This window comes from Anser cygnoides, chromosome 1 (genome assembly GCF_040182565.1).
Source record: "Anser cygnoides isolate HZ-2024a breed goose chromosome 1, Taihu_goose_T2T_genome, whole genome shotgun sequence".
In the NCBI taxonomy this organism is placed as follows: Eukaryota; Metazoa; Chordata; class Aves; order Anseriformes; family Anatidae; genus Anser; species Anser cygnoides.
Genome location: NC_089873.1, coordinates 59,216,313 through 59,244,132, shown reverse-complemented (window position 1 = coordinate 59,244,132; position 27,820 = coordinate 59,216,313). Strand labels below are relative to the sequence as shown.

The 27,820-nt window shown below is 44.1% G+C and overlaps 1 protein-coding gene across 2 annotated transcripts in view; it reads left to right on the top strand.

The window, feature by feature from the left end:
* The window catches only part of CHST11 (carbohydrate sulfotransferase 11), a 172,777-nt gene extending 152,119 nt beyond the window's left edge, over nt 1–20,658 (top strand). For both annotated transcript variants that reach the window (XM_048059529.2, XM_048059519.2), the window contains exon 3: nt 15,792–20,658. In XM_048059529.2, coding sequence (XP_047915486.1) covers nt 15,792–16,640 — 849 coding nt within the window. In that variant the 3' untranslated portion in view covers nt 16,641–20,658. The remainder of the gene's footprint in view (nt 1–15,791) is intronic.
* Nucleotides 20,659–27,820: the final 7,162 nt, after the last annotated feature.

Here is a 27,820-nt window from a genome sequence, read left to right as displayed (position 1 = left end):
ACTAGAGAGCACACTGAATACAGTATAGTATGACACTGCGTGGCTGGAGGAGGGTTTAAGAGTGAAAACATCTTTTCTAGCTCACGCTTGTGATGGGGGAAGATTTTCAAAGGCTCTAAGAGGCCATTAGTGGAGTAACTCCCATATGCAGGTTTCAAAAATAATCATCTCCATAACGCTGCAGGTAACATCCCCCCAGTGACCTACAACGGGACTTCAGATGCACCTTTGGTCTCTGCTGAGCAGAGGAGCTGTGAACTAATGGCAGTAAACCTTTGGACCTTTTGCATTTCACTGTGCTTCTGGGTGAAGGGTAGGATGTCTTTAGGTGCTGATAGTGGGGGTTTCCAGCTCTTAATGGGATCAGAAATTCCCAAAGCTTCAAACCATAAGCTTCTGGAAACCAGGAGGAATTTTTCCATTGACTTCACTGGCTTTTGGATCAAGTTTTTGTATGTGTTTTTTTCTTTTGACATTGCCTAGTACAGAGGGGAATTGTTTCTTGATAGTACAGAACCAGATTGCAGGCTCTGTATCTTTTTTTTAATTCAGAACAACTCTGCTTTTATTAGGTTTGTGTTATCTCGTATTTCACCATAATCTTTTTTTTTGCATTTCATAAATATTAATTCCCCAGACAGTCTCTTTTGTTTGATAGTTTTTGTCTATCACAGGCTTTTCTGTTTTCTTTTCCTCTCTTGTCCCACAGAGATGTCATCCTCTGCCATCAAAAGCAAGAGCTTCTCTAAAGCAGCTCTGCAGCCCGGCAGTATTTTTACTACAGATCTTTGTCTTCTTATCGGTGTTCTTTCCCCTTCACTTTCTACCGCCAGAGCCAGGCTCTGATTTACCTGCTTCCTTGGAGTTGGGGGTTAAAAATCTGTTTGCCAGCTTTTCTTGCTGTCTTCTTTCATCTTTGTACCAATGTGGAGGTACCCCACTGCTTTACCAGATACCATTTAAACTCAGAGGGTTGTACCCAGGCAGCCTGTGACTTTGTTACTGTGGTTTTTTTTGTGTTCATAGTTTCCTTCATGCTTCTCTTCACCTTCTCTACCATGTTTCTAGTTGTTTTTAACACAGTAAGTAAGATGTGGTAGGCTAAAGCCAGTAGGTAGAATTATAATATTTTATTTAAGCTGTACCCACTAACTAGCTTCTTAATGAAGTTTCTCCAAATTGGACTGTTTTGACTTAATATTGTCGAGCTATTCCAGATAAATTGTATGCTTCCCAAGTCTCTATTTATTGCAGTGAACCCAGTACTTTTACCGGAAAAAAAAAAAAAAAAGCTGCCTTCTGCTTCTAACCATGCCCCTTATATAGTCATGAACTATATATTTTTCAGTGCCATACTGGTTGATTTTCAAGGGTGTGGCAAACTCATATTACCAAATTAAAAAGCAGACCAACATGTGTAACCCTTCCTTGTTTGTACTGAAGTGATTTTTCTTTATCCTGGTACAACACCTTGTAGTGCTCTGACTGTACTGAATTTTGGTGACTATTTGATGACTTTCCTCTAGATCTCAGTGGCATATCTGATAGTTGTTTTGATAAATCATGAGAGATATGTGTTGCTGTAGTACATGCTATGCATTTTCACAATAGTCAGTGTTGATTGTCTGTTCTTAATTTCTCATAGGCACCAACTTGATATAGGAGTTACATCCAATGGTGAATATCACAAATATTGTTCAGGAAAGACATAACAAGGGGGGAAAGGTGCAAGTCTAAACCAAACGTATTGAATTCCCACAATCTGCTGATACCAGAATTCTTTACTGCCACAATTTCTCAACCTGAATTTTGAGACTGCAGTTTAATCCATTTAGTTGACCTTTAAGTAACTAGGAGGACTCGAAATTTCAGGGAGGACAAATATTTAAAGAGAGAACTTGTTTTGTAATTCTTCCAGAGAAATACTGGGAAACGGTGCTGAAGAATAACCAGCTGTCCATTCTCCCTCCTCACCCCCTTCTTAAAATACCAGCAGAATCACAGAAAAAAAAAAAAAGGAAGTGCTGGTAACATGGGGTTGCCTTGCCTCGAACCTAGACAAGTTGCACATCACAGGGGCTCCTGCTGCACCTGGGTAGGGAAGGGATGTCGGGAGGTTCCTTGGGAGGTCAAGGCTCTCCCCGTGAAAATGGTAGAAAAATGCAGCAACATTGGACCAGTTCCCTGTGGCTTGGTCCTCACATCTGGAAAGCAGGGATAATGTGATGTGCTTTGAAGTTTACAGATGGAAGAAGACCAGATAAGTACCGAGTGTTATTTTTATCCCAGACCTCAGTCTGTAATAGTGGCTCCAGATGCAGCTTCAGGAGAAATTATCCATCCTGCCAGCACCTGCAGATTCCTCTGCAGTATATCTGAGGTTTACTTGGGAACTAGCATTTATTCCCAGTGAATGTGTACATCTGTTGCCTTCAGTCGCTACTCGGGACTGCTCCACTACCTTGCTACAGGGAACAGGGAGATCTCTTAGTATTTCCAATAGCTTGTAGTTACAGGCTACTGTCGAGCTCCTAAGATTTAGTGATCACAATTGGTCCAGAATCAGTAAGTAGGGAGTGGGGGACAAGAGGGGGTCCGACACTGCCTGCAGTGTTGTGGTGGGTGAAGAGGGAACAAAAGGTGCTCCTAGGCTGATACATAGGATCTGTATAGCCTAGCTGGCTGTTCAGCAGTTTGTTTCTTCTCAGCTAATCTTGGCAAGTGTTTTCTCCTCCTGGAAAAGGTGTAAGCAACCTGCCAGTTTATCTCTGCTCAGGTGGTCCTTCTCTCACTGGAGCTGCAGAGCAGAGAACGTGAATCATTAAAAGTGAAATAGGAGCAGATGTTCTGCATCAGGTTTAAACTAGTGGTGTATGGTAGCTGCTTTATCTTAATCTCCAAAATCCTGTGCATCTTTTGGAGCAGCCTCTTACTCATCGTGTTTGACATTCATGCCTTCTTTTGAAAATGTTTGCATCTTCCTCCTCTGCTCCCAGCCCTCCGTGGGTTTGAAAGTTCAGCTTGAGCTCTGGTGATACGGAGTGCAGCTTGCAAAAGAGATGCCGTGGGGGGTAAATAAAGAGCAGCCAAGGAGAGTGAGGAAACAGCAGTGAGAAACATGAGTGAGAAAGAAATTCAAGCAGAACAGTTAAAGCTAACCTTAAAATAACTAGAATTACATTGGAGTCTGCATTGCATTAAGGGGCTCAGAGAACACAGTGGCACTAATAAGGTGAATTAGGGGGCCTTGACTGCTTCCACACAGCATTGTGGGGAAAAACAGAAATTGGGAGCATGAACTTGCACATGTATAAAGGTGATGGTGAGGTACAAGAAGAGAGCATCCACGCGGACAGAAGAAGTTGAACAAAATTGCAGTGTGTTCCTGGAAGCAGTGAATCCCACGTACTGTTTTCCCTTGTGGACAAAGCTTATTTTTAAACAAACAAAGCTAAAGTTAGGTCATGGAGCAGGAAGAGAAGGTCTTTAAAAACAGTGGGAGTAGAGAAGGGGCTCTGTAAGGCTTTCCTGTTCATGCCAGCTGGGGTACACAGCAGTTGGAAAATGCACATGGGATGGAGCACAGGAATGGATATAGGGTTGCAGATCAAAGCCTGACCAAAAGCATTTAAGCACGGTCCTTGCAAATGGGACCTTCACATGGTGACCTGCTCCAGCTAGTATTAACCTCCAGAAGGGATTTAGAAACAACAGGATAAGCAGACTTTTACGAAATCAGTTTTATATTTGAAATGCAAAGCTAAAAGGGTTCAGAGCATTTGAATGCTGTTGATAATCTCTAGGTCAGCTGTGCTGATGCATCTCGTACAAGGCCTGATACGTTCAAAGAGCAAAACCCGCTGTTAATTACCAGCATGTTTGTGGGAGGCATTTGTGCCATGGAAGCCCTCCCATGGGGCAAAGGGCACAGTGGTGCTTGGCAGCTCTCCGTGCCTTGTGAAGATGGGTCCTGCAGCAGGCAATGCCACGAGCTGGGGGAGGAATCATTAGCTCTTCATTTGTATGGATACAGTGGGTGGAAGCTACTGCACAGAGTCTCTAAAATGACAGCCCTTTTAGCTGTAAACTGTAATTTAGGTTTGCTTCGCCTGTCAGGAATATCAGCTTTTCCAGCATTGTGTGAACTTGTCACTTTTCCCCACCCCTAAATCCTTGTCACCTGGCAGCTCCAGAGAAGGACAACCTCCGTTCAATAAGCCAGGACAGCATCAGCTCCCAGTGTTTCTCAGGAGCCAGCAGGTACCTTTGCTGCCTGGATTGAAGTCATCAGAGGGATGATAGCAGTTCCCAGGTACTGACTGGCTGTGGGAACCAAGGATGCTTCTCAAACTGCCCTACTAAACTCAGTCAGTGGCAGCACATGCTTTCCCCACACTGTGCTGCTGGATTTTTTCAGCCCTACCTACTTACCCAAGCAAATGTCTTCCAGTGCTTGGGTACTGTCTGGAGACTCCCATATGTCCTGGCCTGTGACTGACATAACCCAGTATGCCATCTGGGTGCTTATCATATAGGGATGTGGGCAGGGATGTATATGCATACGTACACAGGGAGATATACGTATTCCCGCTCAGCTTACTAGTGTTATTTGTTAATCAAAGAGAAAAGTATCTTTGTTTGAGGAAAAAATAAAAATAAAAAGTCCTGAAACAGTGACAAGCTGGTGGTATGGGTAGGCAAGGAGAAGCCAGTGGTAGCTGTAGGTATGGATAGCCGGGCTGTCAGCTCCCCCATACCATTTCAGTGTAAACCACCAGATGCTATGTTTTACCTGTGCTGAAGGGAAGCTGCCCAAGCTAACAGCTGAAGGCAACGCGCACCCAGCCACATGGGAGGTGAAACAGCGCCGGCCCTGTGCCTGGGACAGAAGCCGTCCTGTTTCCCCCTCTGCAAAGGAGAGGGCACATTTCCATCTAGCGCACGCTCTTGGCTCTCGCCGTGCGCAGAGCTGAATGCCTCGACTCACTCCCGGCTTTCCAGCCACGTCCCTGCGGGCCGCAGGGCTGCGGGCTGGCACCTCTCCCCTCTCGCCTGGTCCTGCTGCTTGCGGGGTGGGAGGGGGCCATGGGACAGGGGCATCTCCCCTCTTTCTCGATCCCCTCCATGCTCAGGAATGCCGTGAGCGCCCACCGAGTGCTGCGCTTAGCCCAGAGGCAGCAAGGACCTGCTTTTGGGGGATTTTACATGCTGAGGGGTGTGGAGTGTGAGCTAGCTGGCAGCTGGGTCCTGGAGCTCCTCCTGGCCTTTGCTGGAGTCCTCAGGCTGCAGGTGGGACAGGGCGTGCGGCGAGGATACAAGGGCAGCAAAAGGGGAGCCAGGCCTCTCGGCAGATGGAAAGGGCACTGATGAGGGGCTGGCGTGCGTTCAGGAGCCGTGAAAGGTGCGGGGCACAAGGAGACAGCACTTGGCTGCAGCCAAGAAGGGTCCCAAAAATGGGATCTCAGAGTAGCCTTTTCTGCACGACCGCTTTGGGAAGTTTAAAAAAGACTGAGCAGTAAAAAAAAAAGGGGGGGGGGGGGGGAAGTGATTATGTGCAATTTCTTTCAGGGTGTAGTTGAGGGAATGGTTTAAAAAAATAGCAGCCATTTAAGGACATACTAAGAATTTGTTCCTCCATTGTAAGCTAACATTTAGTATGCAGTGCCTAAATGGATCTGTTATTAGATGAGACAGAGACCCTTAGAAATCACAGTAAACACAGCTGTAGAGATGAGGAAAATTAACAAGGCATCATGCTAATAATTGTACCTTCCAGTTGTATTAATCACTGACGAAAGTTACTTTTAACGTTGCCCTCGTGCTCTGACACAACAAGTCTTAGTGTGGCAAGTCAGACGCTTAAAAACACAAGCCAGACCCTTTGGGATTTGTCAGGGTTTAAAGCAGATTACCTAGGCGTGTGTTCTGCTGCTGCTCTTTCAGTGCTGTGCCAAGGTCTCCCTGTCTGCAGGACAGAGCGACCCAGGGAGACAAGTAGTTCCCAGCATGGGCCTCCTGGTCAGACCTGCAGGGCCTCAGGCGTTGTCCTTTGGGTACAGCTGGCATGGCTGATGGAGCATGCTGCCATTTGGAAAGGGGCATCAGTGGCCAGCAGAGAGGAGGGCAGCCTTGTGCAGATGCTATTTGCTTCCCAGAGAAGCCTGTGTTGGAGTCATTTGTGGTCTGCTGCTGGCAAAGAGCTTCTTTCAGTGCACAAATACTCAAACAACTTTTTTTTTTAAAACAAAAACAGAAATTCTTGCTGAAGCAGACATGGCGAATATTTAGTCTTTTGCTTTGGTCTCTCTCTGGGCCTAATGTCCAATGTCTGTCCAAACCTGACAACACTAGGTTTGGACTAAATGGTGGTGGCTTCATTTAGATCTGAGCATCCCTCAGGACTTGAGTCACTGGTATTCATCTCAGGGTAGAAGAAATAGATCTAGGAAGCTCTTGATGATACAGACTTTCCATGTTAACCCAGAATTATTTTTCATTCAATGGCAGAAAGGTTTTCTGGGAAGGCTATTGTAATTAAGATTATAAATGGATGCTAGCATTTTAATAGAGAAGGTCCTTTGTCTGTTCAAGCAGGGGGTCATCTGGTTCATTTTGAAGAGTAGCAGAAAGGTGAGAACTTTGGGGTTAACTCTAATTAAGGCTGTGGAGAAAGAGCAACCCTGGTTAGTTGCCTTCTGTGAACATCAGTGAGCAGCATGGACAGAAAAGTTATCCTTGGAGTAGAGTGTCTTAGTCTGAACAAAATACAACCTCACCAAAGGAAAGTAAAAGAAATACAGTGTTAATTTAGAATGGTTTAATTAGAGGAGAGCTCATAGCAGCATTACACACCCCAATGTGACGGACCAAGGGCTCGGCGGACAGGGCAGCAGCTACATCATAGTGTTTGCTCCTCTCTCCCAGTTACTACTCTTTACCTTAAAATAGTCCACACAGCATTTCTTGGTGGGGACTGACCCTGTGTCCCTGGCTCATGGGAGCAGTGGTGGCATGCAAGAAGGTGACAGAAGGGGTCATCCCGCAGCGTCCCACGCACAGTGCTCATCCTGGTAGTGGGGGACAGGGGCTCAGCACAGCTAAAGACATGGCTTTGTGGTGCCTCTCGCCTCCGGCAGGCTGCTAAGTACCTTGAATTATATGTAAAGAAACCAGCTATGCAGCAACTATCTTCTGTTTTTCTTTTTTGGGTTTCAAAAGCTTGGGAGCAATATTGGCGTGTTGCATGCTGAGTTAAAAATTGGAAATGTATTACCCTGATTTAGCATGGGACTGAGAAAATTGTATTCAGTTAAAATAGCAGATATCCTGCTGGGAAGAAAATAAGTATTTCTACTTGACTGTGTGGCACCTAAGCTGCAACCCAGAGGTACAAGGGGAGGATTTGTGTGACCGAGAAATCCATTATCGCCGGATGCCAGGTCAGAGCTGGCTGCGGTGAGCAGCACACTGGTGTCCCAGGCAGCTCCAGCCCCCCAGGCGGCCTAGAGGGCGGCCTCCTCCTCCTCACGGTCTCGCACAGTGTCGCCGTGGTGCCACCAGAGCACCTGCCAGGCCTTGGCCCGTCCCTGGTCTGGTGGTGGTCCCTTGTCCCTAGGAAGGCCTTGTCATGAGGGAGGCCTTGTCCTGAGGGAGGCATTACTGCGAGTGCTAGCTGGTCTCTGCTTGTGTGGCCCTGCAGCGTTTGCTGGGACCTTTGTTTCTGAAAGATGTGAAATACCTGGGTTTGCAGCAGCAAGCTTAGCTTTTGAGGAGAACTTTGTGCTCTTAAACTCATGCTGATTCCAGCAGCCAGCATCATGAAACTTGAAGGAGTCACAGGGAGACTCCTGTACACATGGCAGGGTCATTTAGGTTGCTCCTAACACCTTCCCTGGGAGGTTCCCGGGGGTTTCTCATGCTGGAGATGCCTCACTGTTTTACAGCACAGACATACCCTATCCTCTCCATTAGGATTTTTCCCATATCTAAACTGAGTCTCTGTCGTTTAGCTCTGTTACTACACAGTGAGTCCAGAGAGCAGGTTATATTCCCTTCCTCCTTCTGGAATTTATGTGTTTCTGTATTTACGTATCTACTTCGTCCCGTTTCCCCGCTCCACCCAGTTTATCTCACCCCTACTGCCATAATGTCTTGCAAGAGAGAAATAAATGTCAGTGTTTCCATTGTCTCCTGGATGCCAGCTCTGTTAAAATGCAGTTCCTCACTCTGTTTTTTAAGGGCTACTCCCAGCTCCGCCCTGGCTGACTCCACGTATCCCCAGCCCAGTGCTCCTTCTGGTGCACCGCTTGCAGATGTCTGTGGCATGCATTTTGCTAAGTTGTTCTCAAGCCTCTCCTTGAAAACCACTTCTACAGCTCCCACGGTAGGGATGCAATAGCAGAGCACAGCAGATACTGGCTTCGAGCTTCCCAGTGCAAGTGCTGTTCCCTAGGCTTGGATTGTCCCAGTTTGTGACTTAGCAAGGGGTTTCCAAGATGAGGCCAGCGTAGATTTTTCTGGCTCAGCCAAAAAGATACAAGCACAGCCTTGTGCCCTCAAATGTGGCATGCTGTTGCATCCCGCTGCAAGGTCCTAGTTGTGAAATGGCCATCCCTGGGGACTGGGAATGGTTAGAAGGACCATGGCTGAGCTCCCGTGTGTTACAGGTTGTACACTCAGGTATGGAGCCGAGCTCCAGTTATGTGTGCATGTGTTGGAGGGGAAAGGCTAGAAAGTTTTCATTTGAAAATTAAATTCATAAGACAGCCAGACCTTTCAGCTTTTTAATATGAGCAGTGATTTATGGCGGCACTTAAAGAATGAGCCAGAAGCGGACAGATTCATCATGTGCTGTCCTTCCCTGTGGAGGCGGTGGCAAGGCTGGGGCAGAGCCCAGCCGCAGAAAGGCCACACAGCTCTGATCGTCATCCCATCCATCAAGGCATCTTGGGGCCCAGCCCCAGGCTTCGTCCACTTGTTTTGTCTGAGAGAAAAGAAACGGATTGGCTATCTGCTGAATTCCTTTCCCCACTCCCTTCCTGCAGCTGCCTTGAAACACTGAGGAGGTGACAGCAATGTGCTCATTGTACATGTAACAGGAGACTCCAAGCTTGTCTTCTATATACGTCCCAAGAAACACACCAGCATTAAGTTTTTTTGCTGTAGTTATTCTCAGCTCAAGGCTCCTCTGTACTTCCCAATGATTTCTTACCACTCAGGTGTATTGCGTTTAAACTCAGTCATTTCAGTTTTGCCTGTACTTTGTTTGCAGGTTTCCCATAGAGCCTCAGAATAGCAGCAGGCACAGAGACACAGTTTAGTCACCCCGTTTGGACAGATCGTATGTCTTTCTCCTGGGCACTTCCAACTTTTCTATCTTGCTGTTCCAAAGAGACCTTTTACAAGTGTGTACATTCACCTTGCCAGCCCCAAATCCTGCTTGCTGCATGAGCCCTGGCACCAAACAGTTTCTAGCAGAATGGCAATGGAAAGGCTTGAAAATATGTTTGGGGCTACAGAAGTTGTCATTTTTTTAAAAAAGTCTCACTCTTTTCTTCCTGAATCCATACCTGTATCTCTTATTGTTGGGTGGAGTACTTAGGATGATAAAAAAAGCTGGCTTTAACATATAACTGGTATTGTTTGTTGTCAATCCCTGCTGAGACCCTCATGCCAGATAGAGAGCCAGCTTGTGTTTTTTCAAGGAGACATCGCATTGTTCAGGCTCTGCGTGGTACCTTCAAGACAAAAAGCCCAAGACTTATTGACCTAGTAGTGATGCTTTCCCAGGACAGCATTGGCACCTTCAGCAGCATCTCTTTCTGCCCCTGCATTTTGCCTGATGTAGTGTTTTTCTTCCCCAGCACCCAAAGACGATTGAATGCCAAAGTTAACGCTGATGTGTCATTATTCAAATAACTGTTACCTCTGGAAGCAAAGCAATGCAACTGCTGAACTGTTTCACCCTTCCCTTCTACATGCATGCATGCAGACACACACATGAGGTGGGATGCATGTATAGGAGGAAGAAGGAGGGAATGTGTGAAGCAGTTTAGGATTTTTGACAATACAGTGCTAGCAGCTGCAATGTAAGACAGTTTTCACTCAAAAGCTTTGATCCTTCTTTTTTTTTTTCAGAGCCCTGGTGCATTCTGTATGATGGGAATTTAAAAAGTTATGGTTATCTTGGGTTGCAATACAGAGAATTACTTGAAATAAATGCATATTTTGCCTTATCTTTGTGGGGCAATAAGTTCAATGAATTAAATGGAGAAAAGAAAGCAGCTTTGTAATATTTCATGAATTTTCCTTCAGAGGATATAATTTGTCTCTAAAATTTTCTTAGCACAAATGCTCCTAAGTTAATATTAGTTTTATTATCTTATATTATCCAGCCGCTCTGTAGAGACATTTTCATAGCAAATTTGTTTTCCAGTTTGTCCATCCTCAAGTTGTCAGCAAAGATATTAAGTATTTCCATCTCCAGCATGCATTATGTGCTTTCTAGTCTCCTTTATTGGACTCTGAACAAATATTGATTGAGGTTTTGGTGGGGTTATTTGAGTTCTGGGATTTTTTGAAAACATTAAATCAAGAATAATATACTATGAAATGTAAAATAAAGTATGAAATATTTCAAAGCTGTTACTTTTTTTTTTTTCCAGTCCAGGTCAGTTTAATTAAATCTCTTTATTTAAAATTTGCTTACTCTTTTAGATTCAGTGTCTTGATTCACATACTTATAATTGTCTGTCGTCTATATAAATTGTAAAGAGTAATAGTTATGTGTGATTTATTAGAACTACTTATGTTTGGACTATGACATATGAAGCATAGTTACTACCCCTTTATTGTCTAATGGTGAGTGTTTTTAAGAAAACAGTCTAGAACTTGTTGCATAGAATGTATATATACCAAGTATGGCAGCTATAGATCCAAGCTTTAAAAGCCAGCCACTAAAACAACATCTAAAATATGTTTGTAGTTTCAGAGCAGTCCATCAAGATTGTAACAATTATTTTCACACTTTTTATGTTGAAAATTGGATTGGAAATGTGCATGTGTATAACCTCATGCTAAAAAAAAAAAACAACACCCCTAAACATTTGGAAAATATAAATAATATCAATAAACATTTTATACAGTAAATGCCAAACACCTCCTGAAATTCAGATGATGTGGTTGCTGGGCAGGAGGGAGAGCTGCTCTTATTTTGAGAGTTTTCACTCAAGTGAAATATTAGTCTCTGTAGATGTCACATAAGTAGGACCATTAGTGCCACCTATAGTTAGTCTGTCTGACACTTTTCACTTCAAGACCTTGCTTTCAGTGGATTATGAGTCTGCTCCGCACAGCTCTAAACAAATACTCTCAAGAAGAAGTTGGTGTAGATGAGCTCTGGTTCATGCTAAGCTAAGCAGTGCTACTGGATAGACACAACTCAGAGTTCAGCGGAGATACTCCTAATTTTGATAGCTTCATGGACTGCAGATAGCAGGAATGCCACGGCAACTTGCATAGTTCTAGCACAGGACAGACACCAAACCCCCAAACACAAGTGTAATTGAAGAACTAAATGCAGATGCAAATTTTTTGTTAATGCAAGGAAATGGCAGTACAGAAGGGTATTGGTCTGCAGACCCCTTTCATATTGTTTGTCCTCTTTTTTCCACTTTAAACTAACTTGGTTACATTACCCTTCATCCTGCCGTGCCCAATGTCACGTTAGCACTCCCAGCATCGATTGTTTGTGAGCCCAGTTACAGTAATTTGCAGAACAAGCAGGAGCTGCAGGCAGTGCAATAAGAATAAATAAAACCTGCCTTATAACAGTTTGAGGCACTTCTTTGCACTGTCCTATTTTATAGAGAGGTGAAATTTAATGAAGTTTGTTGGTTTTTTTTGAGTGGCACCTTGGTTATTTCTGTCCTTCCATTCAAAAAGTGCTTTCATTGCAGCCATCTACATGAATTTTATTGATCTCTGCTCTTAGGCTGCATTACAGTACACTGTTCAATTAAAAAAATAATTTAAAATGTCCTGCGTTTAAATCTGAACTTGCTGCTTGACCATCAAGCTTAGAAAGGCCCTTAAAGATTATTTTATCCTGCTGTGCCTAAGTAGTCAGAAGAAAATACCTCCCATCTCATTACTGTAATTTACCTTGAATAACCTTTGCATTTCACAGGCTGAAGGTTGTAAATTCGCCAGCGTATGTATTTCTGGTCAGTGTGTTCTCTCCAGTGCACTGTGGAGAGACAGCCCTAAACCACGGCAAATGCCTGTGCTTTGGCAGGAGTTCCGTTAAAGGCTCCTCAGTGCCATACCTGGCTCTGCTAGTTTAACAAGAGCAATGCTTTCATGTCATCCACCCCTTCAGTGAGAGGGCTGTTGTCACCAAACCTCAAGGAGGGTCAGCAGGACACTCCTCTCTCAGCAAGGCAGGTAACTCAGCTCCTTCAGGATGCATCACCCACTCTTCGTCAGCTGCAGCAGAAAGTCTCTTCTTCAGTAGCGGGGATGTCAGACTGCGCGGAGGCATCAAGGGCCCTGTTCTGCTGACCGTGCAAATGTGGGGTTGGGAACAGTTGGCATTGTACAACACTTAATATACTGGCTTTTTTTTATGGTATGATGAAGCCTAGGGAAAAAAAAAAAAAACGGAGCTTTCAGAACCACATTTCCTACATGGCTTTTCATCCATCAGCCATGGTACTGCAATTTATGAGAACAGGACAATACCCTTTTATTGTTACATTGCTCTTTAATATGCATTGTGTGCTACCAGCCAGGCCAGAGCAGGTGCAGAGCTGACCCCAGAGCACTGGTGTATGTTTAGTAAATGTAGCTGACAAAACTTCTATGCCATTTCTTCTTATTTTCTTTGTGATAAAAAGAGTGGGAGACAAGTGCCACTTCAAAATCCACGAGTGTTGTCTTTTAAGTGAATTTGACTTAGCGCAGTCTCGTTTGCAATTGCAAATATTAAGGCTGCATTTTTCCCCTTGCTCCGAATGCCTGAAAATCTCATTAATGTTGATGTGTAGAGAGAAAGTGCTTTAGCCCATTGATGTAGGAATGAAATCAGGAGCAAAGCACAGCTCTACAACGATTCATCCATAGATTAGGGTCAGAAGCAACCACTAGATTATCAAGTCTGACCTTCCATCTAATACAGGCCGCAGAATCTCATCCATTTAATTCTGTATTTATCCAAAGAACAGCATCAGAGAAGCAAATACAGTGCATTAACATATTGTAATGTAGCAGTATCTTCAGGCTTTTCTAGTGTTTACCCTAAAACCAGAGACAAACACCAGTACTATGCTGTATGATATTGATGTAAAATCTGCAGAAGGAGAGGGATTTGGGCACTTTATCTGTCTGCAGAGGAGAATTTGCATGTCTGTATGTTTGCATAGGGTTTTGTTTAGTAGTATGAAAATTATTCACTGGTAACTAACCCGTATAGAGCTGACCGCTAGTTCTTTCTCTCTCTGAGAACAGCACAAATTGAAATAGGGATTTATTTTTTTTTTCCTAAGAAAAAGTAATTTTCTTCAAACATCTGTGTGGTCCTTGACAACTGCTTTCTAACATCTTACTTTGGAAACTCCCAGCCAGTTTCCCTAGGAAATCTGAAGCACACTTCACATCGGTTTTCTCCTCCCTTGGACTACAACACAGAACTGCCCTTGAAATGCACCTGGAAGGCATTCAGGGGGATACCACACACGCACAAAAGGCGAGCCAGTCTAAAGTGGTCACGCTGGGCAATTGCATGTTTTAACCATTAGCCAACATTTTGCTGAACAAGGGACTAAGGAGATGAGTTGAGGAAAGTCTCAAGGAATTCGGAGGAGAAGTGGTGATTGGCCGTGTACAAAATACAGAGGTCCCAGGCTAAACACATAAATGTTGTCCTGGAGAAAAAATCCTCCTGCCCAGGTCTGAGGTGCACCAACCCCGTGGTGTTCCCCATCACCACAAGAGCATTCCTCTGCAACCTACCGCAGCACAGAGGGAGGGAGAGTCTCAGCTGCTCAAGTGTTGCAAAAGCTTTTGCTGCCCTTGGGCGGGTGAAGCCTGGGCTTTTAGGGTTTGTCTGTAACAATACCATTTCTATCTCCTTTCATTCCACAGCTCACACATCCTACGACTGGCTTAGTTCCATTTTTCTGTCAGTAAGATGCTTTGGGGGATCTTGTCTGGTCTGGTTTTTGCCTCTAAAGTGCATTTGAATCCTGTTTGTTGCTTTCTTTCTTTCTTTTTTTCTTTTATATGAATCAGGGCTTCTGGTCTTGAAAGCAGAGATATGACCCATGACTGCAGGAACCCCCAAGCTGGTGCAGAGCCATTTGCCCAGGGTATTTACCACACAGGGGAGGGGGAAGGCTCAGTATGGCCCTGTAGCCAAAGGCTAAATACCCTCACAGCAGATGAATGCAATCTGCATTGCCCCAACTGCTTCGTTGCAGCATCCTGTGATGCGTGTTAACCTGCCTGGAAGGCATTAAATAAACACATTGGGAAGACTCAGCATTCAGGAAGGCATCTCGGACCTCTTTGCCCATCAGACTGGAAGGTCAATACTTGCCTTACTACTTGGCTTTGAGGCTAAACTAATTACTGTGCACAAGGCTCTTCGAAATTGACAGCTAAGTGGTGTTAAGTAAATGTAAATGCCATTACCAAAACCTTCCCTCTGCTGCTTTGATAAAATTCATCCAGAATATGTAAAAAGGCATTTATATCAGTGAGGACAGTCTGCACAGCAAAACACAGTGCCGTGCAGGGACACCTCAGGTAGCTCTGAAAAACCAAATGGTTTTACCCATTTTTAGCCCTGCATCGGCGTGGTCCTTTACCTGGGGTAATAGTTCGCGTTTCCCAGAGGAGTTCAGTACCTGCCTTAGCAGAAAATCTTGCTCCTGTTGCTGTTCAGGATATGGTAGCTGGTGGCTGCTGCACAGCAGCCCAGTGGGCCCTGTGGGCTCCCCCTAAGAGATTACAACCTCTCCAAAGCATCCAGTAGCAATAATAGTAGAAAATTAGGGAGCTATTAACAAAATAATAAAGGGCCATGGGTGAATATAGTGCTGTGTGTGTTAGAAGGCTGTGTGCTCTTTCCTTCTGTCAGTCTGGCTTTAGCAGAGAGGCGAATTTATAGCTAATATTCTCCCAAGTCCCCAGGAAATCATGTCTGTGTGAATGGTCCCCTTAGGAACTAGCAGAAATCTCCATGGGCTTCATTTCTTCTGCCAAGGTCATAGCCAACAAACAAGCAGAGATTATTAATTCTCTAGCATAAAGATATCAGCAATGAAACCACATACTGTTTTCATTTTGACAAACTTTCTGAATCTGGTGTCTTCCTACCCTATCTCATCAGCAAAAAGTCAGGCAGGGTCTGACTGCTGTAGCTGTGGGATGGATTGCGGAGTGGAGATCGGTTTTCCAGGGCTAAGAAAAGCGGCGACCACATCACAGGGTGTGAGTTTTGTGTAAATACACTTGTCACCAGGATGTGTAAGCACTTACACTTCTTTGCATCGGTGTCAAAGTGAAACCCTGGGCAATGTGAACAGTGTTGAAGCAGCTTGTACCAAGAAGTTTGGAGACAAAAAAGTTTTATCTTCTAGCACAGGAACATTTTTACTCAGCCTCATTATGAACTGTTTTAAGTTCCATATAAACACTAATCTGCTTTTTTGTGAATTGTTTAGTAAGTAGAAAGGCAGTAAGAGCTTCCAACCTGCTTAACTTACTTGGTGCATGTGCTTTCTTTGCAGCTGTCCAACACGGCAATTCTTCATCAGATTAGACGAGACCAAGTGACAGACACATGCCGAGCAAATAGTGTGTCTAGCAGGAAGCGCCGCGTGCTGACGCCCAACGATCTCAAACACCTGGTGGTGGATGAAGACCATGAAATGATCTATTGCTATGTTCCCAAAGTGGCCTGCACAAACTGGAAGAGAGTCATGATGGTTTTGACGGGAAGAGGCAAGTACAGCGATCCAATGGAAATCCCAGCCAATGAAGCCCATGTGTCTTCAAACCTGAAGACCCTCAACCAGTACAGCATCCCAGAGATCAACCACCGCTTGAAAAACTACATGAAGTTCCTCTTTGTTCGCGAGCCCTTCGAGAGACTGGTGTCAGCCTACAGGAACAAGTTCACACAGAAATACAACACTTCCTTCCACAAGCGATACGGCACCAAAATCGTGAGGCGCCAGAGGAAAAACGCAACCCAGGAAGCTCTGCGGAAAGGCGATGATGTGAAATTTGAAGAGTTTGTGGCATATCTCATCGACCCGCACACCCAGAGAGAAGAGCCCTTCAACGAGCACTGGCAGACTGTGTACTCCCTCTGCCACCCTTGCCACATTCACTACGACCTCATAGGAAAATACGAAACACTCGAAGAAGATTCGAATTACATTCTCCAGCTTGCAGGAGTCGGCAACTACCTGAAGTTCCCCACCTATGCAAAGTCCACGAGAACTACTGATGAAATGACCACAGAGTTCTTCCAGAACATCAGCTCGGAGCACCAAACGCAGCTGTATGAAGTCTACAAACTTGATTTTTTAATGTTCAATTACTCAGTGCCAAGCTACCTGAAATTGGAATGAGGGATGGGTTGGGGGGAGAGTGGGGAGAGAAAGCTTGTTTTATTTAAGATTTTTATTTGTCATAATAAATATGGAGAGTGGGTTATTTTGTAAATTAATATTTTCTTTTTTTTTTTTTTGAATGATGCTGCGAGCAGCACAGTCAAAATTATTTAAATCAACTGTAAGAAAGGACAGCTCTCTTTGCAGGGTAACAGGATTGTGACGATCTAGCTGTAGAAATGAATAATACTGCTACACTGTTTAAAAAAATGTTAATAGTGTTCTGGTGAATTTCGTTGATCTTGCATTCCTCAAATTCTAATTAATGTTATTTATACTTATTTAAAACATGGTCTCTTGGTAGGTTTCACTTTAGCGACAGAGATAAGATAACATTTGGACAAAAGGAATCTGGTTTTATACTTTTTTCAGCTGAGCTTGTCTCTGGATAATAATATTCTTCCATTAGCCTTTCATACAGGTAAACACAGGCGTGGTTCTTGATACCACATGCTTTGAGAATAATGATGGAAATAATTTCTGCAGAAAGTGATATTGCACTTAAGCATACTAAAAAGCTGTCTTTCTAACCCTGAAAGGGAAAAAATAAAACAGATTTTGATAGATACATGATCTCTAAAACCCATGACTAAAAGAAATGTGAATGTATTCTTTGGGAAGAGAAACCATGAACTTTTTTTAAATCTGGACTTAATGGTTTTATCAAGAATATGATGAGTCCCGTTGTCTCATAATTTGAAGCCCACCCACACAAACGAATGCAGATTTGCGGATGCTTGGTCTGAAAAATCAGCATTTTGAAAGTGGCTGTGGAGATTTTTGAATGCCAAAAGCAATTGGTGTTCACTTAAGTCATATCCAAGATGGGGTTACTGGGGGAGCTCCATCCTCTGAAAGTCATGCCTCTCTACTTGATCTTAGGGTGGGCAACCAGAATTGGCTAATGTGCTCCAAAAACACCAGTCACAATATGTTGCTATAAAGGATGTGGGGATGTCATTTAAAAAGTCAGAAAGTCATCTTCGTGTTGATCTCTAAGCATGCAAGGCAATAAAAAAGGTCCCTAATCTTCCTACATGCTGGTTTCATGGCTTTTTCCTGTGGGGAAGGGGGAGTCTTCTCTTTTCAGTTGTTGCTGACAGGGATGCTTCTGATTTCCCATGGTTAGGATTTCTTCTCAGTCAGGTCTAATGTAAGAGCACAGCCTTTTTACTGAAGGTGAATGTCTCCATGGCAGTTGTTTCGCTTGCTTTAATGCGATGCCCGTGAGACATGTGGCCTGGAGGGCAGCAGGAGCTGAGTGGGATGCACTCCAGAGTCACCCATGGGTGTCCTGCCCCGGGGCCTGCTCAGGGCCAGCGCTCACCTGCCTTGGGTGCTGCGCTGAGCAGGGATCCGTGGCTTTCCTCCAGTACCAGTGCCGGTAACGCACCGCGTAGTCCTCAGGGTGACCACCTGTGTTTGTGCCACCAGGCAAGCTACAGCTTTCCGAAATCAAGGGGTAGCTTTGATTGTGTGAGGCTTTGGGGAACAAAAGAGAGAAGATTGGCAAAAGGAGGCATAGGCTTTAGGCGAGGCATTTGTGGGAATGTTTGAAAGCTGTTCGCTAAAATGGGGTTTTGAATTGCCTGCATGTGTGTCTTCTTATGATCAAACCCAACGCTTCCAACAATTAGTGAAGATTTAGGTAAACTCAGTGGAAGGCAGAGCAGTATCAGAACCAGATCCGGACAATGTTGCAGTGTACAGTAGCTGATAATAGCTGCTGAATTACGTAGCCTCCAGGACACTACATGGTTAAAGAGGTAACATAGGTCTGTCTTATTTTGTAAAAATAAGTCACTGAGTAAATCTCAGTGGAGAACAAATTAGCATAGCAAACAACAGCTGAACTCCTTTCATGATTGTGCTCAGTTTTACCCAGGCTTTGGGTCTTTATTTTTTTAATCATAGCCTCCAAATAAATCTCTCATCCACTCTGGAACAGGCACAGTTTTTGTAACCCAGGTCCTATTTATAACCCCGATGGCTAGTGAAGCACTGGCTGCCTGAATCTGACAGCTCTGAATTCCTGAGTGGTTTCTGATTGCTGACTAGTGCTTTACTTGAAAGCAGTTTGTCTCATTTAGAGTATGTGGAGCTGTTGCAAGTGCCTATCACAGTGTGCCCCGTCTTTCTTTTATTTGTAGTTTGATGGGTATATGTTTGTTAAAAAAAAATAAAAAATTGTATGAGGGTAGATTCTCCCTTCCCCCCCATCCTGCAAGCTGTTTCTGTGCCTGTTTCGTGTTGTATCCAACAGTGCTAATATTTTTGTCCCATTTTTTCCTCAGTTATCTGTTAATCCACTCCAACACAATGTGATTATTTTTTTTTCATTTAAGAAAAAAAAAGGTTGCTTCAGAAAGTAAATATGTTAAAAGCACGGTGTGCATTCTCCCTTCTTTCTGTACTTTTTGCCTCGCTCTCTCATCACCACATTTTTATCTGTTCTTAAATATTCTCTTTAGCTTCACCGCTTTGGAGACACACACACCAAGAAAACAACCACACATATTTGACAGCTCTGATAAGGAAGCTTTAGGTGAAAAAGCATGTTTAGAAGATCTGAGGGCTGGGTGCTGCTGGTGCTGGGATTGTTGAGAGCAGTGCTGGGCTCATTTGCCCCTCTCTGCCTCCATGCAGAGGCCGGCCTGAGGCGGGTGCCCAGCTCTGACATGGCCTCCGTGCGGTCTGGAGCAGGCACTTAAAACAATCTCTTGCTATTTAAAAAATCCTGATCCCAAACTGCTGCAATCTGTCAATTTAATGTTTAATCTGTTCTGAGGTGCTGTGAATTGGTTGTAGATTCCTGTTTAAAGTGAAGAGCTGAGATGCTGGATATGATCGTGTCCTGTATGTTGAACGCAAAGCCCTCATGAGGTTGAAGGAGGACCACAAATGTTAAGGAATAGATTTTGTTTGGACTACTGGGTGTGCTGTTTTGACTGAGCCAAAAAAAAAAAAAAAATCCCTTTCCCATGACCCCACGTCGGAGGTTGTGCCTCCTCATCTCAGCGAGCTGGTGGCCACCGCCTGCAGTGAGGGGACCAGAGCACGCAATCCCAGCAGGGGTCCGGCCTGCTCCTCAGCATGGCCTCCTTGTGGGGTTCATTTTATAGCTGTGGCCACAGCTGGTCCCAGGAGACAAGCAGGCAAAATTCAAAACACGGATGTGTCCATGGGGCTGCAAGGCCAACCAGGGAGCTGCTGTTTTGGAAAGAGGTACAGCAGTTATGGTTGAGCCCACCTCAGCCACCAGCCCCCTCAAAGCCACTGGGCCTCGAAGTGTTGATCTCCATGCAGGAGCCGCTGGTGCTGCCCCATCATCAGGCAGGGCCAGCACAGCCCAGCAGCACCAGCCACTCCTCCCTTGGCTTCACCCTCACAGATCACCCCAAGCACCTTAACCTGGAGCCCAGCCTGCATTTGGCCCACCTGAACACAGTGGTGGCTTCAGGGCGTGGGGGGGGGCCCCCAAACCCAACTTCTTCCATGTTTCAGCCTCTTCATAAACCATGCCCATTGTCACAAAAACTTGCAAACTGCCTGAACCATGCGCTGCATAAGACCTGTGAAATAATTCACAAGCTGAAGTGCTTTTAGAAGTTGACCCCAGATGTCTTAGGGTTTCACTGTAGTCTGCTGCACTTTTCAGGTACAAAAAGGGACTGTCCTTACTATTACTCTTGTTACAGAGAGTGTTATTTTCTTACATGCATGCACAATACAATGTGTACGAATAATTTAACATCAATGTGGGGTTGGATTTTTTTTTTTTTACCTATTTGTATGCAGTAGAAGGCTTGTTGTAGAAAAGTATCTCCTCATACCTAAATATACTGTTAATAAAGAAAAAAGCTAAATTATACATTGCCAACACAAGTGTGAACTGCTCATGAATCTTTCCTTAAAAAGCCATTCAAGCCTGATTATTTTTCTAAGTAACTTCAATTAAATTGAAGAAAGAAAGTTCTTCTCTGTGTGCTTTATTTCTGGCTCATGCTTTCAGGGTTGAGGGTGGGATTTTTTTCACAAACCTTTGCTTTCTCACAAGGGTTATTGCAGCAGGACAAGCAAAAGACTCTAAATTTGCTGTGGCACAGCAAAGCTATCATCTACCAACATCCCTCGTTCCCTTCCTCTCGGAGTTCCCAGCCAGCATAGATGAGGGCTGTCAATTTAAGACTGTAGGATGCCCAGAAACACAGTCCCACCTCAAATGAGGGTGCTTTGGAGCCAGTTCAATGAAATAAACTCCCACTATCTGATGAGCTTTAGGTCGTGTTCTTGCCCATCCTCATGAAAATTTGCTAACAACAGCTTAGTGTTAAACATTTCCAGCAACCCCCAGACCTGTGTGGCCTCATCTGTGATTTTCACTGAGACCACAGCTAGCCCCAAAGCGGAAATTTCCAACTGGGCTTTGAAGACAAACTTGGGTGAGGAAACCAGCACCGTAAATTATTTAGGCAAAACATACATTTAGGAAATAACTGCTCACTGTGGTGGCTGTGTTGGTGGAAGGGACCCTGGTGGTCAGCTGGGACATGCTGCTGCTGCTGCTCAAGACCACCAAGGCTAGGCAGGGTCAGCCGTGGTTTCAACAAGCCAAGGCTTCAATACCTCCAGGGACAGAAGGCTCACGGCCTCCCTGGGTGCCCTGTGCCATTGCTGTACAACTTTCCCAACAGAGATGTGTTTTCCAAGTTGCCACTGTGCCACTGTCACCCTTCAGTTTGTGTCCATCCTCTGTCACTACTGGAAGGAGAGTTCGGATTCCCTTTCTTTGTAAGTCCCTGTCAAGTAGCTGGAGGCTGCCATTAGATTCCCAGCTAGCCACATCATCACCAGGCTAAAGAAGGCCAAATACTCAACTTCCCCTTGTAGGTTATATGCCTCAGGCCTCTGAACATCGTGGTAGGCCATCACTAGGCCCTCTCCAGCATCTCAACATCCCTCTTGAATTGAGGAGGGCCCAAAACTGGATGCCATATTCTGTGTGCAGCAGGGCCAGTGGCAAACAGGCCCTTTGATCTGCCAGCCCCTGCCTCACGAGGCAAGCTGCACCGTGAGCCATGTTATTCACAACAGGAGAAGAAAGCTAACAAATAAGAGATACAAAATATGCTGAGTAGGTGTCGCAGCACCTGTTGGGGCACTCACTGCCTGTCATTAGCGTCCGAGCCCGTTCCCACTGCTAACGCACCCCCACCCTAATTAGCAGGCCGAGTTGCAGCCCAGCTTCCTGAGCCGCGCAGCATCGAGGCAACAACCTCCTCGCTGCCAACACCACCAATTTGTTTCCTCTACAATCTCGATCAGAGAGGGAGGTAATTAAGGAGGTCTCGAGAAGGTCTCAATGTAAGCGAATGCTCAGCCTGGCTCCAGACACCACGCTGATTGCTCTGCCTCCCCTGGCAATTTGGCAGGCATTACACACGCTTCAAAGCAACCCAACCCCGTTCCGTCAGTACAGGGGCTAAGAAAACTGCAGCGCTCCTCTGAGGAGTCTACCAGCTTCGGTAAGAGCTGTATTCATTCACAAGGGTGAAGTGTCTGCTACTGCCCTATGACAGCAGGGCTGTGGCACACCCAGGCATGGGGGAGATGAGTGTGGAGCATGGGGGCACGCAAGGAAGCGGCCGGATCCTACTTGTGCCCAGGCAGGCGAAAAACCTGTGCAGTAAGCCCAGGGGAGGTGACACAGGGATCGAGCAGAGCCTGCCCTTGTGGTCATGTAACACGTTCGGTGTGGGCATGACCTTTCATCTGAATGAAAATACATTTATTTCTACCATAATTAAAAAAATAAAATCTGGGAAGCTGGGAAGAAAAGAGGAAAAAAAACAAAAAAACAAACAAATGCAGCCACCAGCAGAGCAGAAACTAGAGCATATGCTTCCTAAATTGCCATGCAGGGCTTTTCTCGCTAGCTGTGTTACACATAATTACATACAAAACTCCTGATGCCACAGAAAAATAGCTTGCCTTTCCAGTTGCACTTACAGCTCTGCCATAGCTTGAAAATTTTGAAAAACTAGAGACCAGATCTATTCTGCAGTGCTTGAAAGGACAACATATCCTAGAGCAACCTCCCCAAACTGCTTGCAAATCAGTTGTTAAAAATCTGTTCCAAGAGAAGAAACAACTTTATTTTCCCTATTTAAGTGCTCCACGGCCTCCCCTTTCCCCTGTATGCCCTGTGTCAGTCTGCGGGAGCGCTCAGGCTTCTGGAACAGGAGACAGCCCTGGCCACTAACCCACCTCTGCTGGGTAAGTCCCGGGTGCTTAGGACTGAAAGTGGCACCGTATTCATGGGGGATAAGTATAGAAAATATTCTCATTCAACTATACATCGTTAGAAATATCTTTTTCCCACTGTTTAAAAAATGTTACTGACTTTAATGTTGAAATTGGTTTCTCTGTCTTTTTTTTTTTGAGTGAACACAGATTTGATAACGTTTCTTTAGGTGTTCAGCAGCACATGGCCTATCAATTCGCAACAAATGCACAGAATATTTGGAAAACAAGGCTTTGCATTTCAGGTAAAATGATGTGTTTTTAAAAACTGTATTTCAGTCAGAGATTTTACTTAAGAAACAAGCAACCAGCAAAGCTGCTTCCCTCAGCAGGGGAAAAATCAAAAGTTTATGACACTGTTTCTATTTTTCGACTAATATATAAAGCTGTCAGGGTAATGCACAGCTGAATAATGACAATTAATCCATTAGGCTTCAGTTTATTCAAAACCATAGAATTATACTGTGGCAATCCATGACTTTTTAGCTAGCAAGAGGTCTCCATGGTGTCAGCAGCTATTTGCAGTGCTACATCCTTCAGAAGCTGCTGCCCATTGCAGCCCCCAGCTTCCTGGAAAATCTCCTGCAAAGCCAGCAGTTAGGCATCACCTAGGCCTTTCTTAGGCTTAATGTAGTCAGACCTATCTTAGCAGAAAACCATTGTACCCAGCTAAAACAGGTTGTTTTACTTCTACAATAGGTGTTGTTTGTTTGTTTGTTTTAATAACTGTTCACTCAATTAATGCAATCAATCAATGCATTTTTTTGCCATTTTGTAAACTTGCAAGAGACAGTAGTATAAAAAAATGTCAAATCAGAACATGCAGAATAGCTATGGAACGGTGAGAGCTGTTTGCAGAGCCATCCATGTAACAGCTGACACCTGTACTCAAGAAAACCAAAATATTTTCCTTCCTGGGATTGTAGGTATATGTGATTTATTGAGAGTTTTTCCTCCAGTAATATGGAAAGAGATAACACTTCAGCTATTGTGTATTAATGTACTTTGCTATTTTATCATAAAAATGTTACTGCTGTATATGCAATAAGATTTTATGTGCAATATGTACCGTTCCTACAGTAGATGCTTTTAAGACTCCGTTTTTCACTTAGGAAATTTGCAAAAATTATATCTGCAATTATTTTTTATGAAAAAAACCTTGAAGTCAATGGTGCAAGAATTAGAAGGAGGAACAGCTGAGTGAAATTCAGATGAGATATTAAGTCTGTGTAATTATGGAAAAGGAATGGGAGGAAATTTAAGATGCAAAGCCTCTGCAGAACATTTTGGGAGTCTCACTGTGAGATATTTAGAATTAAATCAGAGGACAGTGTTTAAGACCACAACAAAGTGAATAATCTTGCTTTACTTATGGTATTATGTTTCAGGTTATCTGGCCACTCTTTCTTTGCCAGGGCTACTGGAAGTGGCCATAAACCTACGAATGACTCACGTCTAACATTAATGAGCATTGCCATGCTGAGAAGTGCAGCTGGATGCTAGCACGCAGGCTCCATCCCAGTTTCTCAGTGAGGAGTTATACGCTTTGTTTGCAGTGTCTAATTCCAGTCTAATTTTTCATCAGTGTAAAGACGTCAGATGGAAAGCACTCAGGTCAGCACTTCTAAAATAATTACCTGGTGTCAGGTTTAAGACATTCTGTGCTTGGTTTTGAATGGCAGAGGCTCCACCTGAAGCCATTAGGAACAGTGTTTCCTCCACACCTTAATCCAGGCTGAGGCTGCAATCAGCCTCTTGCTTGCAGGTGCTGTCACAGTCCCTGTGATGGGTGTTACTGCTAACTCCTCTTTTATTATCAAATTGTCATGCAAAGTGAGCTTTTCAGGTGAGAAGAGATTTGCATCTGGAGACAGAGATGCTCGTTTTCCCTCTAGCAGAACATTTCAGTAGATGTACTCAGCCAGGTGTGCTTCTGCTTAGAAGTAAAATAGCACACTCACATCTTCCTTTGATCAAATAAAAAGCCTCGGGATAATTAGCTGAAGAGATGCTGGTGATGGCTAATGGTTTCCTTCTGCGCCAGAGATCTGACTGATGTGAGCTGGGTGTACCTCAGGAGAGACGTGGACTGCATGCTGCTGCCTGCTGCATTGCCAGGACCTTCCCTTTTTGGAGGCTATCAGACCATGGAGAAGCATCCTAAAACGGGGCATCCTAACGCTCTGCCAGTCACAGGGGTTCGTTTTTAACAAGTGACCGTGAGAGTCTGCTATGCAGAGCCAATGTGGCTACCTGTATTTTTTGACCATTTCGTATGAAGGCAATTGAGTTCATTGTGGGTTGTTGACTGAGGCTTCCAGGCCATGTCACCTACTTCAGAAGAAGTGAATTGATGTCGGTGGTGTGACAAAGCTGGGTCTTCTCTTTGGCTACTGGCACACCACGTAGCTCGAGAGAGAAGCAGCCTGACCCCTTCCTAACACTGCAGGGAAAGTGGGTGAGTTACTGAGCACACAGCTGTGCATGACGCTGCAGCCTTCCTCATCCTCATCCTGAGGGCTTGCATTGGAAAAGAGAACTCCGAATACCTAAAGGGCTTTCAGAGGTCCTTGTCTAGCAGGAGACATGACTGAACATAGGTGAGGGATACACATAGCCATGACACGAACTGGAAGCAGGGCATCTGCAGGTGTGCTGTGGCTCCAAAATAATCAGGTAACTAACAGCAAGCTTTCTGTTGAACGCCTCAGTTTAGTAATCTGCCACAGAACTGAGCGCGATGTTGGAGCTGAATGGGAATTACCAGTCAGAAAGGTGAATGGTTATTACATGTGACAAATGAATCCATGTCGTGAGAAGCTTCTGACAGGAACAGGACATTTTTTTTTGTTTCTGGCAGGGAGTGCTAAAAATGTTCAGGTTTGTTTCTCTTAGCACAATTCTGAAAGCTATACCTATTCCAGACGTATGTATGCATTAATCAGAGCTTTAAGTGTAGATTCTGTACCTATTAAATATTTATGTAATGCAATAATCTCATTCGAAATACTTTAAAATATTTACATGCCTTAATAAATGTTTAAAAAGCAATATTATTTTTTTGTACCAAACACCAGTATTGGACTTCCTTTGAGCTAATGGACATTTCTGCATCTTCCTGTGCCTCTAGTGAGACATGAGAACCTGGTGAACATGGAGTGCAGCGGTATCTGCGTGCTGCCCTCCCATATGAAGTCAACAAGGTAAAGGAGAGAGAAGCAGATGGTTGAAACACCTTGCATGGGACAAAGGCCCATTGAGTAGAGGGTGGATAGCTCGGTAAGCACCTTCAGATGGGTTGGAGGAACTGTTGCATGGACAGGTTTTCCCCCCCCAATTTTCAGCAAAGTCTTACTCTGCAACCAGCATGGACTGTGCCAGCAACACAGCGGGTGTCCTGGTGACTGCTCCTCCAGGTATGGAGCTGCTGGAGGTGAAGAACCCCACACAGCCAGTACTGTGTGTTGAGTACAGCGCCAGTCCTAGATAGTGCCTGTTCGATGTCAAGATGATATGGTCAGGCTTTGCTCAAAGTAAGGGATTTAGTTCTCTCTAAGGGGCTACCGTAGTCACAGATCATGTCAGTCTCATGCCCAGAGCACATAACCAGATGTGGTATCTCCCGGAGCAGGGTTTCATGCTCTTTGGCATGGTGGTCCTACAGTGCTCTATAAAAAGTCTTAACAAAATGAATCAGCTTTCAGCTGTGGGAATAGAGCAAAGGCCAGCTGGAAATCAAACCTAGGAATGAGGCTGTCTCATTATCTGAATTCACAGCATTTTAAATCTTTCATTTTGCAGAAATGGCATGCAGGTTTTGCGAGGGGTTTAGTTAGTTCACTCGTTTTCAAAGGCCTTAATGTCATCTATTACAGAGGGGGACCATAATTTCCATATATATGTTATAGACTTACACTACCAAAGCACTTAGTGGCCTTAATGGATGGGCTCTATAGAAGCCACAACAACAAAGCATTAACAGTCTGAGCAAGTGAGATCTCAAATGGGAGACAGACAGAAGAGCGATCAGCCAATCTTTACATATTAGATAAGTAGTTTACTCACATCTCTGAATTTTGTACATGAATTCAGATGATCTCAGTGCCTGAGCTGATCTCAGTTATCTAATGTGGTTAAGAGCTAACTTCTATTTTGGAAAATCTCCAAATTCCAGAGATACTCTTCTAGTTTAAGTGAAAGCTATCATCCATCTCCCCAGAACTAGAATCAATCAGCCACATCTAAAATTGCATTCAGTAAAAATTGATTCAGTATTCAGAACAACTGAGATGAAGCATTTAATGTTTCTCCAGAACCTTGGACAGTATAAGAGGAAAAAAAAATTGGATGTGTCAGCACAGTGAAAAACACCTGCTTCAAAGAGAGTTGAAAAAATGGCTGATCTAAAGCTAACCAAATTAGGAAGATTCACAAGAAAGAAACCTGGTGGATGATTGCTTCCCAAATATAAGTTCATTTTGTACAAGTATTATTGGTCCTGATTTTTGGAAAATTCTTTAGAATGTCAATGTTATTAGAATGGTGTTCTGCTTTAGCCAGGACATGACAACAACTTCTTTAATCAAAACCAGGAGACAACACCAAGTATGAGTAAACAGACAAAATCCTTCTTAGATCTTGTTTGTAGTAGAACTTGTAATGTGAATCTGAGAACTTACAGATATTAAATCTCAAGGCACTATTAAGAAGTAAATTATTCCCAAAGATGTCTATGAAATAATTCATTCAGGACCCTAATGATTTTTTTTTTTTTTGTAAAAAGCAGATTTCAAATTATTTAGGGAAGACACTTCTTAGACTTCTCAAGACTCTTA